This window comes from Anabrus simplex, chromosome 2, assembly GCF_040414725.1.
Source record: "Anabrus simplex isolate iqAnaSimp1 chromosome 2, ASM4041472v1, whole genome shotgun sequence".
NCBI lineage: Eukaryota > Metazoa > Arthropoda > Insecta > Orthoptera > Tettigoniidae > Anabrus > Anabrus simplex.
Window position 1 is genome coordinate 655,274,686 of NC_090266.1, and position 16,596 is coordinate 655,291,281.

Here is a 16,596-nt window from a genome sequence, read left to right on the forward strand (position 1 = left end):
AAATTATACAAATCTTAGTTTGTATCCTCACTGAACTGGCAGTTTGTCAAAGCCCTCTGCACTGTATAATTACCATTATTGCAGAACTGTTTAAAACTCGTGTCCCCATAATTTGCCTTCCATCGGAGCCTGCGTTTTCAACGCCTAACTTCGGGCATCACATTGAATGTACATGGCAGCGTGTTATATATGTAAAGGCATATACCTTGAATACCTTAACAGAGTTAAGAGTTAAAAATAATATTGTATTGTTTATATCTAAGCGAAGTGTCATTGGAAATGGTCGTAGCACAAAGCTGCTCATGGTGCATGTGTATTTACATATAAAAACCTTTTCAAGACTCCCCTTTTGCTGTTTTTCCTAGTAAACCTCACAAAATGAATTCCTTTCCTCCTAATCTTTAATTTTCCCATATTGCTTCTGTCTTGTTAGACTAATATTTTGGATGAGAATTGAACATAATATAGGGCATACAATTTATGAATTTCATGTTTTTGTTCCGTATTGACTCATTAGAATTCACAAAGAAAACATCTCCTTATTAGAAAATAGTATTACATAAATATTCAATACAATATTTTGTATATCGTATCGAATAGGTGGGCCAAGAGACTATTTTCCAATAAAGGAAAAACTTCTTTTGTGAATAATGTTTGGCATCATAACACAAATGTTCATTCATTTATTCACTTACTTCAGGTATCAATATCCAGGGTTTGCCACCTCAGCCCCAGTCCATTGATATCTCAGGGTCCAAGCGACGCAAGAAAAAGCGACGTAGAAGAAGGAGGAGAGGCGGGGTAAGTCAAAAGATTGTGAGAAAGGGATTTCAATAAGATTTTATTGCTGGAAATGGGGAAAAGCAAGGGTTGGGCTCTACTCAAACAGTTAACAACATTTACCACTTGTCAGTGTGGAGGAACGTTAAAATTCCTCTATATTCTTATTGTATTATTCAGGGCATAAAAATAACTTAACACTCAGAACCATCTACTTGTACATGTAAATTTCGTTGATTAACTTGTATTGTTGTAGCATATGTAGTGTATGTAATATAAATCATTTCGACTTGGAACTGATGTCTTGAGTTTTGAGCACTTTCCTATGTGATGAATAATAGTGCCGTGTGTTTAATGTCTACTTAGCGACTAACAATCTTCACAGATGCCCCAGTGCCACCAACTCACCCTTTCTTTAATATAGGTACTGGAAAATCTAATGATGCACATCGTTTCTATTTTATCACCCTTAAATTTCATCCAACTGAACTGGGATTTGATCCCACAGCCCCAGCTAGTGGAGGTTGGAACCTAGCTAAGTGTGTTACACTATACTTTTCCCAGCATGAGCGTAGAAAACTCGCAAGAAAATTACACTCATTAGCTCATTTAACTTAGGCTTCTATGTTATGTCATGGTATTTGCCTTGAATCACACAGGAATGAAGAAGACAACAACACTACACACGGAACTTCAAATAATGAAGACAACACTAATATGCTTGGTGCATTTCGCATTGCAACTCCTGTTAGGTTTGAGGTGCTGTATGTCTGCGAAATGCTCAACATAAACTTGACACTGAGTGCACACTAACATTTCAAGCAGGAAATTCAGTTTACAGGCATTTAGTTGCTTACCAATACTTCTTTATTAAATACAACTCTAGCATTCATTGATGTCATTACCTCCCCAGCTGGAAGCGGTGATTTAAAGGTTTTTAAACACTACACTCCAGCATCAAAAGTATATTCCTTCACTACATGTAGTTGGTTCCATTGTAAATGTACTCATAATTTTCGTATGAAGTACAGCAAAACCTGTCTAAACCGGAATTGCTAGGGACTAGAAAATATTTCCGTTTTATGGGGTTTCCACTTTATGCAAGGTTAACCGCCGAAAAATAGAATTTGAAGAATTTTGTTTGAAACGAACAAATGGTAACTGCATGTAAGTTCTGTACTATTGACTTATATGTTTTATTTCAGTATCTTCCTCCACCTAGAAGCTGCCCGGAGAAAAATAATACATGGCTCACAAACGTTAATGCTTTTAAAAAGTAACGTTTGGAATGCAACTTAAAACAAGAAATTGTGAAATTAAACCTTAAAAGTTAACAATCCAAAACAGGGAATTTGTAAAATTAAAGTCGACACAATTTAAACATTCTTAACAAATACTGCAATATCTCTTGCAAAACAGTAAAAATTCACAGTGTACACTATATTTTCTGAAACTCCTCCAGTGTGTTTTGCTTGATGACTTTCCCAATACTAGAGCCTTCTCAATTACAGTTTTTGGTGATGAAAAAACAACTACAGCAATAAAACAACAACAGAAATCGGTTTCATGGTAGAATTTCTTTCTTGCCGTTTCTATTGTACGTAGTACGTGTAACATTACATTGACAAGAGTTTCGTTTTACTCAGAGAATTTTCCCTCGCGGGACTGGGAATATCGGTCCGTTTTCACGTTGGACAGGTCCTGTTTTAGTCTCCATAAAGTGCCATGTAACTTCTAGGGACCACATAAAATATCCATTTGAGGCAAGTGTCCTGTTTATTCAGGTTCCGGTTAGTAAAGCTTTTACTGTACTTATTAACCCTTAACAAAAGACTTGTTTTTGCTGTCACTTTTCCTATCATATTGATGAATTGCCTTTATTAATAAGACCAATATGTTCTACAACTCATTTTTAGCACGCTTAAAGTATTTTCAACAAGCATTATGGCAGCCATAAATTATAAACAATTTACACTTATAGACACAGAGGCAGGCAATATCATATTGATATTTATTCAATTCTAAATAATCAGTAGTAGGGGTGAAGTTTTTCATTCTCTGATTCAGACACTGACAATGATTAAACCAGTGGCGTATACTGAGGGCTGCCAAGGCTATCGGTGAAGTCTAAACCTCAAATGAGAACAATGGATATCTAAAACACATTATAATGTAAGCATCTCACACATTATTCAATTTACAAAACTTCAAAGTCATTAGGAAAAACGTCTCGCGTATTTCTGAGAGCAAGGCATCGGAGAGAGATCTCGCACCCCAAGCTCTGCCTCCCTCTCCCCACGACACACCTCGCGAGACATGCTGATGTAACTCAGATCGGTGCGGGGACCGGGGGGATACGTGGGCTAGGCTTCGTTCCATCACATCGCCACTGTTAACGAACAGCTTCACCTCATACTCATAGATAACAGAGTGGGTATTTCACTCCCGTTTGCTTCTACATCCTTGTAGAAAAACACTGCAGGGCTGCTGTTATAAGAGTAATATAGTTTTCTTTTTATAGGTAGATCTGCTAAATGAAATCCAATCGTTCAGGTTTAGTGTTCTCTTTTGTTGGATGGAATCGAACCCGTGATCATGGGTCGGACACCACCACTGATCTCCCGAGGAAGCTAATAAACCAGTTAACGATGAGTACGACCGGTGGTAATGCTGTAAAATTCAAAGTTTGTATTTAATAATAATAATAATAATAATAATAATAATAATAATAATAATAATAATAATATTGGTGCATGGCGTCTGTATAGGTTTGGTGGCGACCTAATGAGGATGAAATGAATGGCGAAGACGCCATAAATACCCAGTCCCTAAGGCAGGGGAATTAACAGTACGAGGGTGTTGATTCTGAGAATTGGACCGGCGCCATCGGGCCAATTAGTCATAAGGCCGGACTTTTGCTGAGGACTTTAATTTGCTAAACCTCAGGCTACCATATCCACTGATCAGGTATTGAATATTGACAGTTGCAGCCAGGGCAATAGCTTGTGAAGCAGCCTTGACAACACAACAGGCTACTCCGTTGGCTATTGGCTGGACCTCAAAACGCTTAAGGCTTGACGTTCACTAAACCAACCATCGAAAAGGGGTAATCTAAGTATAGTGATAGCCCAAGTCTTGATCCCAGCATGCGCCACTGATTAAAAATTATTTTAATATAGACTACTCATCCACCAGACTACCTGTTAGAATCAACTTCCATTAGTTTCTAAACGGCTAGCTGTTTAAGATCGTGACAACCATACGTGAAGCCCTCTGATGTCATTTGAAGGTACCTGAAGCGGTAAGGTTCAGTTCCTCTCAGAAAGCTGGCAAGGGGCATCCAGAACATTCAGAGTATTCTCACAGACGAGGGTTGAATTTGTTAAATACAGTGTTGCTGAATTATTATAATTTGCCTACGACCTTGTAGGTCTTGATTTTGTTACCATGTTACATGGCACTGATTCAGTAACTTGGTAGTGGTTATAGAGAAATGGCTGGTAAGGTCATACGTAATAATGCATTGCATCTGCTCAACGAGTACTTAGTTACTGAGAGAATTAATCATACATATTTTATCCAAATGTTCCACAATTCTAAGTTCCAGTACATAGAACATGCCTCATATTACCCAACTGCCTTCACTAGCCTATAGCATTCACATTGTACATTATGGAGGCCAAATATTTATTTATTTATTTATTTATTTATTTATTTATTTATTTATTTATTTATTTATTTACATAATTGAATCCAATCTGCCATTCAACAGGGCACAAACATTCCCAGCTATAGTACGCCTATAATGATGCATTTTTATATGTTACAAATTTATATGTGCCACCTTCATTGTGCGGTAGATAATAATATTTAATGAATGAATGAATGAATGAATGAATGAATGAATGAATGAATGCTCTTATATCCCAATCACACATGAACACCAGCTGAGGAGAGAGTGTGCATTTATTGTAATTGTTACCGTGTTTTGGTGGTAGTTATGCATGAAAGAAGGTGCTGGGTGGTGAATAGGTCTCAAGCTACTAAAGTGAAATTAATTTTAAAATTTAACAAGGTTATATTTTCTTTTCAAAATTAGGTAACAACAAATAGAACAGGTACTTAGTAGCCGAAACACGATTGAAAAAAAATACATTTACATAGGTACCCCATTTGGGGCTTCAAAAGTCAGAAACATAATTCTTGAGCAAAGAGCCCAACCTTACAATGAACACCATACAACAAAGGGGCCGAAAACCCCCAAACATGCCAGAAACATTTGCTTCCAATTACACCCAAAAGCCTCCTTGAGGCAGAGACACAATTTTCAATAAAGGGCAACTTCCCCTTAAAATCCAAGCCTATCATAGGCCACTCCAAACTCCACTTTTAAGCTGTCCTCCAAGGACGTATACACAGGGGTAAAATACCCAACCTACTGGGGTCTGTTAAATAACAAGAAAGTTAATACATGACCTCTAAAATACAATTTGAGAGGAGGCGAATTTGCACTCCTAATACACTTTGCTTAAGACCTACTTGGCACTAGGCCGTTAATACAAGGGCTAATCCCATACTACAGAGGTGACTTAATAGCAATTTACATTACATTACGGAAGAATTGGTTGAGAAAAATAAGTTCACCTCAAGACGATGTGAGTGGGAGCTCGAGAGGGTTAAGCACTCTCTATCCCGATATGTCGTTTGAAAGATAGAATAGATACCAGTAGTTTTTACATTTTAAAGGAAAGTTACATGGTGGAAGGCCTAGAACCCGCCCCGAAAGTTAAACTGCTGAGCTAGCAAAGAAAGAAGTTATTAATCGGCCATTACCTTGTTGTTGACCGCTGCCGAAGAAAGAGGCGCTTCCCGCCCCCTGCTATGTACTTAACACACTGAAAGATGGAACAGAAGTGGCCCGGAGACCCGAAAATCAGCAGTTTATATCCTCTCGCGGAAGGTTCTAGGCGTTAGGGGAAAGAAAACACCCTCCCACAAACTCTTTATTGGGTAGGACCCCGCAACAGATTCAAGTTGGGGGAAGATACACCAGATTGGTCAGAAATTAATAGAAGAAATTCGGGATTGGATACATTCATAACAAGGGGAAGAAAGGGGTAAATATTGCCAACTTAAACAATGACAGAAAGAAATTTAACAAAGAACAAACTCTTGAAATTAAATTTTCTCCAAAAAAATAGTTCTTTGACTCCGCACTAGGTTGCACTATTGTAGATCTTCAGTAGTGTCCTCTAGAAGAGAAAGTTCACACTTCTTACTTCAAGCGAAACAAAAACACATCAAAAGTAACACAGTTCTAAAACTCCAAAATTTACAGGTAGTGACATCTTCTGAGAAAGTAGAGAATTAATAGCGTAGATAAAGTTCAGACTTCCTCCAGCAGAGGAGTTTTAACTGGCGCGCATTTAAATTAGCGGCGTGGAGGTGTACCGCCCGGTACAGTAATCATTACTAATACATGTACTGGGCGAGTTGGCCGTGTGGTTAGGGGCGCGTGGCTGTGAGCTTACATCCAGGAGATAGTGGGTTTGAATCCCACTGTCGGCAGTCCTGAAGATGGTTTTCCGTGGTTTCCCATTTCCACACGAGGCAAATGCTGGGGCTGTACCTTAATTAAGGCCACGGTCGGTTCCTTCCAACTCCTAGGCCTTATCCCATCGTCGCCATAAGACCTATCTGTGTCGGTGCGACGTAACGCCACTAGCAAAAAAATACTAATACATGTAGTTAGTTACTGGTTTTGTAAAATACAGAACATTTTCCAGCTAATAAAATGTTACAAATTTAGTTAAAATATATTTTATTTATGCAGGGTGAGTCTCTCCCCTGTGTAATAAAACCAGGAGGTGGTTCGGGAGGTGATAAAGAAGAAGAAAAAGCCAGTTCACTACTGCTTTTATACTGTACTACAACTGTGTACTGCTAAGACAGCAGTTACGTATCCAAGCTTGCATCTGATGACGCTAGAGCAACTGTCGGTCTTTAGACCGAAGCATTTCCCCTTGCGATTAGACTCGCACAGCTGTAAGCTTGCGTTCGGGGATAGTGGGTTCGAACCACTCTATCGGCAGTCATCAAGATGGTTTTCCGTGTTTACCTATTTTAACACCGGGAAAATGCTGGGGCTGTACCTAATTAAGGCCACGGCCGCTACCTTCCCAATCCTAGCCCTTTCCTATCCTTCTGTCGCCGAAAACCTTTGTGTTGGTGCGACGTTAATCCACAAGCAAAAATAGCTGCCAGTCTTTAGTAGCACTCATAACACGTGCAGATTAAGTGTAATTGTGATTAATAGATGTGTACAAGACCTTTTTGTACTGCAATCTGCAGGCAGACTATTAATGAGTGTGCCTAGATAACAGGCGAGAAACAACGTCACAGTCACAGCAGTTGCTCAGAATGACTTCTGTTGGCACGCTAGAGATAACGCAATACGATGCTCATTCTCTTCCACGGTTGATAACCTGTAATTAACAAACAGTAGTAATGCTTCTTGGCTTACATTCCTCCATATCATCGCCACAGGGACCTCCCTGTATTTTGCCATTGGGGAGACCCTCATCTTGTGCATATCCCATAGATCATTAATTTCTTGTAATCGTTACCAGTACATGCAGATATAATTGTTAATAGTACAAACTGCTAAAGATAACATAACTAACAAAATGTTACAAAAATATAATTTTCTTCCATATATCCCATCAATCCTGCTAGGACTTGTCATTAATAATTAGAACAATTTAGACATTTGAGATATTTTCTGGACTTTTAACTGTTTTTAGCTTCTTTATATTTCTTTTTCCACGTTCCTCTAACAATATTACGTAGTATTGCTGCTCTTATTTGCCTCTTCCACTTTCTAGTTTTAACAGTCTGGCTCCATGACTAACTGGTTAGCATGCTGGCGTTTGTCCAAGGGGTCTCCGGTTTTATTCCCAGCCAGGTCATACATTTTAAATTTCATTGGTTAATTCCTCTAACTGGAAGCTGTCTGTGTGTGTGTTTGTGCCGTCTTCATCATTAAAATTCATCCAAGGTAGGACACAGATACATAGATCGTCCAGGGGCGTCAACTAGGAAGACCTGCTTCAGCCCTCTCAGAAGGCCATTTGCCAATAAAAATATATAATAAAGCTTAACTAGAGTGTAAGGTTCAAGTTCATATTCAGTTTGTGGCTCGTGAACTGAACCACCGGTGAAGCTATTTTGGAAGTGGGGATTCTGCACCCCCCCCCCACGATCACCCCCCCCCCCTGCAGTTTTAATTCCCGTTAATAAAGATCAACCTTAAACAGTTTCAACTTTGCTTGAAATTATGCAGTACTTTATGGCTGCGGTATGAAAATAATGAATTATTATTATTATTATTATTATTATTATTATTATTATTATTATTATTATTATTATTATTATTATTATTATTATTATTATTTTTGCTAGTTGCTTTACGTCGCACCGACTCAGATAGGTCTTATGGCGACGATGGGACAGGGAAGGGCTAGGAGTGGGAAGGAAGCGGCCGTGGCCTTAATTAAGGTACAGCCCCAGCATTTGCCTGGTGTGAAAATGGGAAACCACGGAAAACCATTTTCAGGGTTGCCGACAGTGGGGTTCGAACCTACTATCTCCCGAATACTGGATACTGGCCGCACTTAAGCGACTGCAGCTATCGAGCTCGGTATTATTATTATTATTATTATTATTATTATTATTATTATTATTATTATTATTATTATTATTATTATTATTATTTCCGAACCCGCGGTGTAGGAGTAGCGTGCCTGCCTCTTACCCGGAGGTCTTGGGTTCGATTCCCGCCCAGGTCAGGGATTTTTACCTGCATCTGAGGGCTGGTTCGAGGTCTACTCAGCCTACGTGATTACAACAGAGTAGCTATCTGACGGTGAGATGGCGGCCCCGGTCTAGAAAGCCAAGAATAACGGCCGAGAGGATCCGTCGTGCTGACCACAAGACGCCTCGTAATCTGTAGGCCCTCGGGCTGAGCAGCGGTCGCTTGGCAGTCCATGGTCCTGCGGGACTGTTGCGCCATGGGCTTGTGTTTGGTTTGGATGATGATGATGATGATTATTATTATTATTATTATTATTATTATTATTATTATTATTATTATTATTATTATTATTGTCCGCCTCTGTGGTGTAGTGGTTAGCGTGATTAGCTGCCACCCCCGGAGGCCCGGGTTCGATTCCCGGCTCTGCCACGAAATTTGAAAAGTGGTATGAGGGCTCGAACGGGGTCCACTTAGCCTCGGGAGGTCAACTGAGTAGAGGAGGGTTCGATTCCCACCTCAGCCATCCTGGAAGTGGTTTTCCGTGGTTTCCGACTTCTCCTCCAGGCGAATGCCGGGATGGTTCCTAACATAAGGCCACGGCCGCTTCCTTCCCTCTTCCTGGCCTATCCCTTCCAATCTTCCCATCCCTTCACAAGGCCCCTGTTCAGCATAGCAGGTGAGGCCGCCTGGGCGAGGTACTGGAAATTCTCCCCAGTTGTATCCCCGACCAAGAGACTGAAGCTCCAGGACACTGCCCTTGAGGCGGTAGAGGTGAGATCCCTCGCTGTGTCCGAGGGAAAAGCCGACCCTGGAGGGTAAACAGATGATGATTATTATTATTATTATTATTATTGCATGGCTATTGTTAGCCCGCTGAAGCCCTTGTAAGGCAGACCCTCCGATGGGGGTGGGCATCATCGGCTGTGTACAGGAAATTGTGTGTTTGTTGTAGAGGATAGTATTATGTGTTGTGTGGGTTGCAGGAATGTCAGGGACACCACAAACACCCAGTACAGCCCCAGCATTTGCCTGGTGTGAAAATGAGAAACCACGGAAGACCATCTTCAGGGCTGCCGATAGTGGGATTCGAACCTACTATCTCCCGGATGCAAGCTCACAGCCGCGCGCCTCTACACGCACGGCCAACTCGCCCGGTCAGAAATTCTTTGTAAACCACGTTTGTGGTATTACCTTTTGGGGTTAAGACGATCATGCGACATAGAACTGTACATGTGAGAAACAGCCTTCTCTCAAGTCGAAAATATAAATACATGTTTCTTTATTTTTATAGGAGATTCCAAATACCTATTCCCACATCTGTGACATCTTCAGTTTTTGAAATATACATAAGTATCCCCACAAAAAGAATTCAACCCCTTGATTAGTCCTTTCCCCACCCCCAACCCCACCCCCATCTAAGTGTATTTTCCGAAAACAAAAGTACATGTTTCTTGATTTTTAAAGGAGATTCCAAATACCAATTTTCACGTCCATAACATCTTCAGTTTTTAAGTATCCTCATAAAAATAATTCAACTTTTTTTCACTTCTTTTCAGTTAAGTGCCTTCTCCGATAACAAAAAGGTACATGTTCCTGTATTTTTAAAGGACTTTCCAAATACCGAGTTTCTTATCTCTAACATCTTCATTTTTTGACACATAATGTAGATATACCGGTCCTCATTTTAAAAATTCACCCACTTTTCCAATTCATTTCAGCCCCTTAATTGGATTTTCCGAAAACAAAAAAGTACTCGTTTCATTAATTTTAAAGGAAATTCAAAATATCAACTTTCACGTCAGTAAGAGCTTAAGTTTATAAGATAAAGTATCCTCATAAACATATTTAACTCCTTATTTACTTATATTCAACCCCACACATCTTACGTCGGTTTTCCGAGAAAAACAAATGCTTGTTTCTTTATTTTTAAAGGAGATTGCAAATACTAATGTTCACGTCTGTTACATCTTCAGTTTTTGAGATATAAGTATCCTCGTAAAAGTAATTCAACTCATTTTTCACCCCAACCCGTTAAGTTGAACCCCCTCCCCTCCATAATGCGTGTTTCTTTATTTATAAAGGAGATTGCAAATACTAACTTTCACGTCTGTACCATCTTCAGTTTCTGAGATATAAGTATGCTCATAAAAGTAATTCAACTCATTTTTTTACCCCAGCCCGTTAAGTTGGTTCCCCCTCTTAAAAATGCGTGTTTCTTTATTTTAAAGGAGATTCCAAATACAAATCTTCACATCTTTAACATATTTAGTTTTGAGATATAAGTAACGTCATAAAAAAAATTCAACTAATTTTTCAATTAATTCACCCCCCTTAAGTGGATTTTCCAAAGACAAAAGATTACGTGTTTCTTTACTTTGAAAGAAAATTCCAAACACAAATTTTCATGTCAAGAACATCTTCAGTTTTTGTGATATGAGTATCCTATGAAAAGAATTCAACTCCTTTTTCACTCCATCCCCGCCCATTAAGTTGGTTCCCCCCACCAAAACAATACGTGTTTCTTTATTTTTAAAGGAGATTCCAAATACCAATTTCCACGTCTGTAACCTTCAGTTTTGAGATATAAGTTTCTCCAGAAAAAGAATTCATTTTTTTCACTCCCTTTCACACTCCCCACTTAAGTGAATTTTCAAAGAAAACAGTACCCGTTTCTTTAAAAAGAGCTTCCAAATACCAATTATCACGACTGTAACTTCTTTAGTTTTTGAGGTAGGTATATGTATCCTCGTAAAAGGAATTAATCTCCGTTTTCATCCCCCACCCCCTTACAAAGTTGAATTCCCCGAAAAAATGCGTGTTTCTTAGTTTTCAAAGGAGATTCCTAATACCAGTTTTCACGTTTGTAAATCTTAAGATTTTTTTGGTATATATATTGTCGTACAAATAATTCAACTAATTTTTCAATTCTTTCACACCCCCTCTCCCGTTAAGGGTTTTTTCTATAACAAAAGAATACGTGTTTCCTTATTTTTAAAGGAGATTTCAAATACTAATTTTCACGTCTGCAACATCTTACGTTTTTGAGGTATACTGTGATATGCTAATTTAAGTGGATTTTCCGAAAAAAATATTATGCTTCTTTACTTTTGCAGGAAATTCAAAATACCAGTTTTCAAATCTGTAATATGTTATGTGTCTGAGATAATTTGCAGATATAGTCTTTTAAAAATTCAGCCCGCTTGTCACTCCTGTTCACCCCCTATTCATCGGATTATCCAAAAACACAAAAATACATGTTTCTTTATTTTCAAAGGAGATTACAAATACCAATTTTCATGTCTGTAACATGTTCAGTTTTTGAGATATAAGTCTCCTCATAAAAAGTGTTCAACTTCTTTTCCCTCATTTTTCATCCCCTTTTATGGGATTTTCCGAAAACAAGAAATACGTGTTTCTTTATTTTTAAGGGAGATTTCAAATACCAATTTTTACGTCTGTAAACTTTTAAGTTTTTGAGATATAAATATCCCCCTTAGCGACGGAATATCCAAAAATCCTCCATTAGAAAGAACCTACACCCTAATATAAATGTATCCCCAAAATGTCGTTTCTTTATATCCAGTAGTTTTGGCTCGGCGATGATGAATCAGTCAGTCAGTCAGTCAGTCAGTCAGTCGGCCACTCAGGACATGTTCTTTTATATATTTAGATATAAATATATGTACCTTAAGAGCACTGTTCCTTAATGGCTTAGTAACACACTTATTAAAGTAATCTATTGCTATGTCTTTCAAACTATGTACTTCCACATAGTTAATTTTTCTTGTATTCGGTACTCTTTGTCATCATGGCAACCTTTACATGCTGCAGAAAGATTCTTATATAAAATAAAGTTGAAAATACTGAGGATGGAATGCTAAACTTACAGTGGGGAAGACGAAAGGGATGGCTTCAAATGTACCGGCATTTCACTCTTTGCTGTGTCAATGCCTCAGGCTTTAAGGTACTTGTGAATCTCCCCGGGAGCTCTGGAAATGGGACCCACATCGACTTGAAACACGCTTTAGCCAAGCATAAACACTGCTTGGTTGTCATAGCAATCAGCCATAGAGATGCTTCTATCCATCGCGGCTCTAGAAGGAGTTGCAGCCTTCAGGTCAAAGGCAAGCAATACGTTCTAAAAATACAACAGTGGACCCTTGTATACCCTCTTCCTATTAGTCTTAGTGGCTCCAAGTGAATATAATGCAGAAATAAAAGTGTCAAGTTGGAACATACTTCCAGTATAGATACTTGGACATTAAAAGTTTAAAAATTATGTGGTACAAAATTTAGTATTTAAATACTTAAAATAGTCGAACTAGCACTTCATTGGCTTCACCCCGCTGGCCGCTACTGATCTCTTTCCTATCTATATATTTTTCTCTCGTTTTTCTTGCTTTTTTTGCAGTACTTTTGTGAGTGTGCCACTTCTATATCTGTATTGCATAACATGCACTGATTACCTTTCTCCTCTTGTCTTATGACTATTCTGATTTACTCTGTGCAAAATAATATTAATAATTTACTGTAAATGTTCAGAATCATTAATGAAATGGATTCAAATGTTAATCATAGACTACTGCGCTGTCCTACAGTCCTGTAAAGTCCAATCAGCATGCTTGTTGGCCAGGCAAGTCAGAAGAACTCAGATCAGATAGTGGTCTGTTTCATCGAAAAATTCCCGAAAACCCCGTATATTCCTAACAGATTTCCTGAATTCAGAGTCGGTTAAGATATAGACTATTATGGGTCTGGTATCCCTAGCTTCCCGTGTGTAGCGGTGAATAGCTTTATGCTTGAAGAATGTATTCGTAACTGCTAAACCCATACTAGTACAGAAGTCCAGCAGACGCTTCCCTTTCCTATTAGCTTCCATATCTTCCCCGCATTTACTAATCACCCTTTGGTATCCTTCAATTCTATTTCCAACTCTCGCATTGAAATCGCCCATTAACACTATCCCATCCTTGCTGTTGACCCTGTCTAATGCTTCATAAAACTTGTCTATTTCATCCTCATCTGTACCCTCACATGGTGAATGCACTGAGACAATTCTCGTCCTAATTCCTCCAACTGCCAAATCTACCCGCATCATTCGCTCGTTTACTTGCCTTACAGAAACTCTGTTGCGTGCAATGGTATTCCTGATGAAAAGCCCTACCCCATACTGTGCCCTTCCCTTCTTAACATCCGTCAAGTACACTTTACAATCTCCTATATCTTCCTCGTTATCTCCCCTTACCCGAATATCACTTAATCCTAGCATCCTCCGAGATGCATCCTCTTTGCTTACTCAGTCAGTTCTACTTTCTTTCTTCCATAAGACCCATTGATATTGATAGCTCCCCATCGAATTCCATTTCATTTGCCAAGTTGTTTCCAAGGAGTCCCTCGCCTGTCAAATGTGAGTGGGACTCCGTTACTCAAATAGGTCCGAGGCTTGCTTAAAATATTCTGAGCTCGATAAATTCACGAAGCAGGATGCTACCCTACTCACACACAGTCCAAGTGAGGATCTCTCTTCTACCGGGTTAGGGACCACCGGTGGATTGTACAGCCCTAGCCGCCTGAGCACAAGGAAGGCCATGACTCAGAGTATGTCCGAGATGCCAACTCCCATTCCGTAGCAACTGGTGTCCTGACTCTCAGGACCACTTACTAGGCCACTCAGCCGTTGCCCGTGGTTCACGAACTAGGACTTAACTACAGTAACCCACACCATGAACCATTTTTCATTAGCAATTATTATTACCATAATATTGTAGATTTTCTCAGACAAACAGAAAACAAACATTCTAAAAACACTCTAATGCCAGACTTTCCTAATCTTGAAAGTAAATAATCTCTATTAAGAAGTCACACACGACCAGTCCGTTCTCACCAAATAATTTGTTACCAGTTTGCATACAATTTTTACACGAAATAATCACAGTTACACAATCTAAAAAATTAACTTTTATTTTCCAACTTCTTAACTTTTCTTGCTTTTTGAGATGCAAACACATTTACTAACCTCTAAATATCTAAGAAGCATCCCACCTTCCTTTCAACAGCTATTACAGAAAAGCCTCTTATTCGTCCCTCGTTCATAGGAGATCTCAAGTCAGTTTTAATTAACTTCAACTTAGAAAAGCTCCGATCTGCAGATGCCACTTATCGTATCACAAAGGCGCACACACGAGGTGCTGTCAGTTGTGAACACTATTTTATTTACAAATTATATACACATTGTACACAGACATTAATGAACAGCCAACTCGACAAACATTTGACTGCTACAGTAGAATGTCAACCGGTTAACAACACAAGTTCAACACTTGACTAACGACTTTCACTAACAAGTCTCGCTAACAACTCAACTCCAACTCCCAAGACTGCCTCTTTATATACATTGCCTGGCCAGGCTTCTAGAAGAGTATGACACAACATGTTTTCTCGTAATTTCTAGAGTCTCCAATAGTCTATTTACAATGAATGAAATTGTTTATACAATTCTAGTGACAAGATGAGTTGTTCTGGATTATTACCTTGTATTGCACAACATTACACTGGATTTATACACCATGTTTATAGGTAATAATAAGTTATACACTATTACTATATACTATGAGTACATTAAACTCTTTTTTCTTGCTAGTGACTTTACGTCGCACTGACACAAAATAAACTCTTATTAATATACATACAGCAGATGTATCATGATATAATCTCACATGATTTGTTACACAATACAGATCACACAACACACAAATAGGCCTAATACGATCGCGATTTATACCAAATAAAGTCCGGATATAACTACGTAAATAATAATAATAATAATAATAATAATAATAATAATAATAATAATAATAATAATAATAATAATAATAATAGACGTAAACAACTTCATTGCACACCTCACAAGTCGTAATAATATTAATAATAATAATAATAATAATAATAATAATAATAATAATAATAATAATACCTACTAATCAAGCTCGATATTTCCATTATTTGCCCATGGGTTAGAGAATTGTTTCCAAGTTGTACTAGTCCATGACACTTGCATCACACTGACACAGGAATGCAAAAAAGTTCAATGCAACTATCACATCAGGAAAAATGTCGTGCATAAACTTTTCATAGATATACTGAATGTCTGTTAGACAAGTATTGCAAATTTTTGGTAACATTTATAATTATTAGTAATATCTGATGCACTTACATCTTCTGGCTTCCATTTCGGGTCTTTAAGAGTATCTGCAAGCTTCTTGAAGTTTGATTCAGTTCATCCTTTTTCTGACAAATTCTCAGTGTCACAAATAACACTGAACATATCAGAGCAATGATGTAACTGTTCAAACCTTTCTCTCTAAAAGACATAAAAGCAGTATCTATTACAACGTTGTGAAAGTATATTCATAGACAATTTTCTTCTCCCAAGATGAGCTCATCCCTACATTCTTTAGAAAATTACTTGTTCACACCCAGAGATCTGGAATCCTTATACCGAATAACACTCCCTAAAGATGTAATCAATTCTTTGCTTCTTCTTTTTCTTAAAAGAGACTTATCCGAAATTCAGTAACACCTGTTGAACTGATTTATTAACGTTATTGTTATAACTATTGATATTGTATCAGATTACAAGGCACAGAGAAAACTGACTGCCTGACTCACTGAAACATATGTGGTCCCCTTTAGAAATGTCTTTTAAGCATATCTTATGTTGTTAAGCTCGCAATTAACAGCTTTAACACTTTCAATTTTAGCCTCCCATCTGGTTTCACGGAGTGATTTCGGTGTCAAGTGTACATGAGTACTTAGAATGTCCCTGTGTTTCACGAATAAGAAGATAAAGTGAATAAGCTTTGTACTATTTAGTGTAGTTACTGAAGGTTGAACTGAATTACTAACAACCAAGATCATACTCAGGGCGCAGTAAGGTGTAAAACGAGCTCTTTGGTTTTCTGAAAAGATACAAGCTTGTGATCCACAGTTCTTCCCTTTCATGT

General features: G+C 38.3%; 1 protein-coding gene across 1 annotated transcript in view; it reads left to right on the plus strand.

The window, feature by feature from the left end:
• LOC136864323 (serine-rich adhesin for platelets) overlaps nt 1–16,596 on the plus strand; it is a 600,697-nt gene that overhangs the window by 539,417 nt on the left and 44,684 nt on the right. The window contains exon 7 of the mRNA XM_067141153.2: nt 701–801. Coding sequence (XP_066997254.2) covers nt 701–801 — 101 coding nt within the window. The remainder of the gene's footprint in view (nt 1–700; nt 802–16,596) is intronic.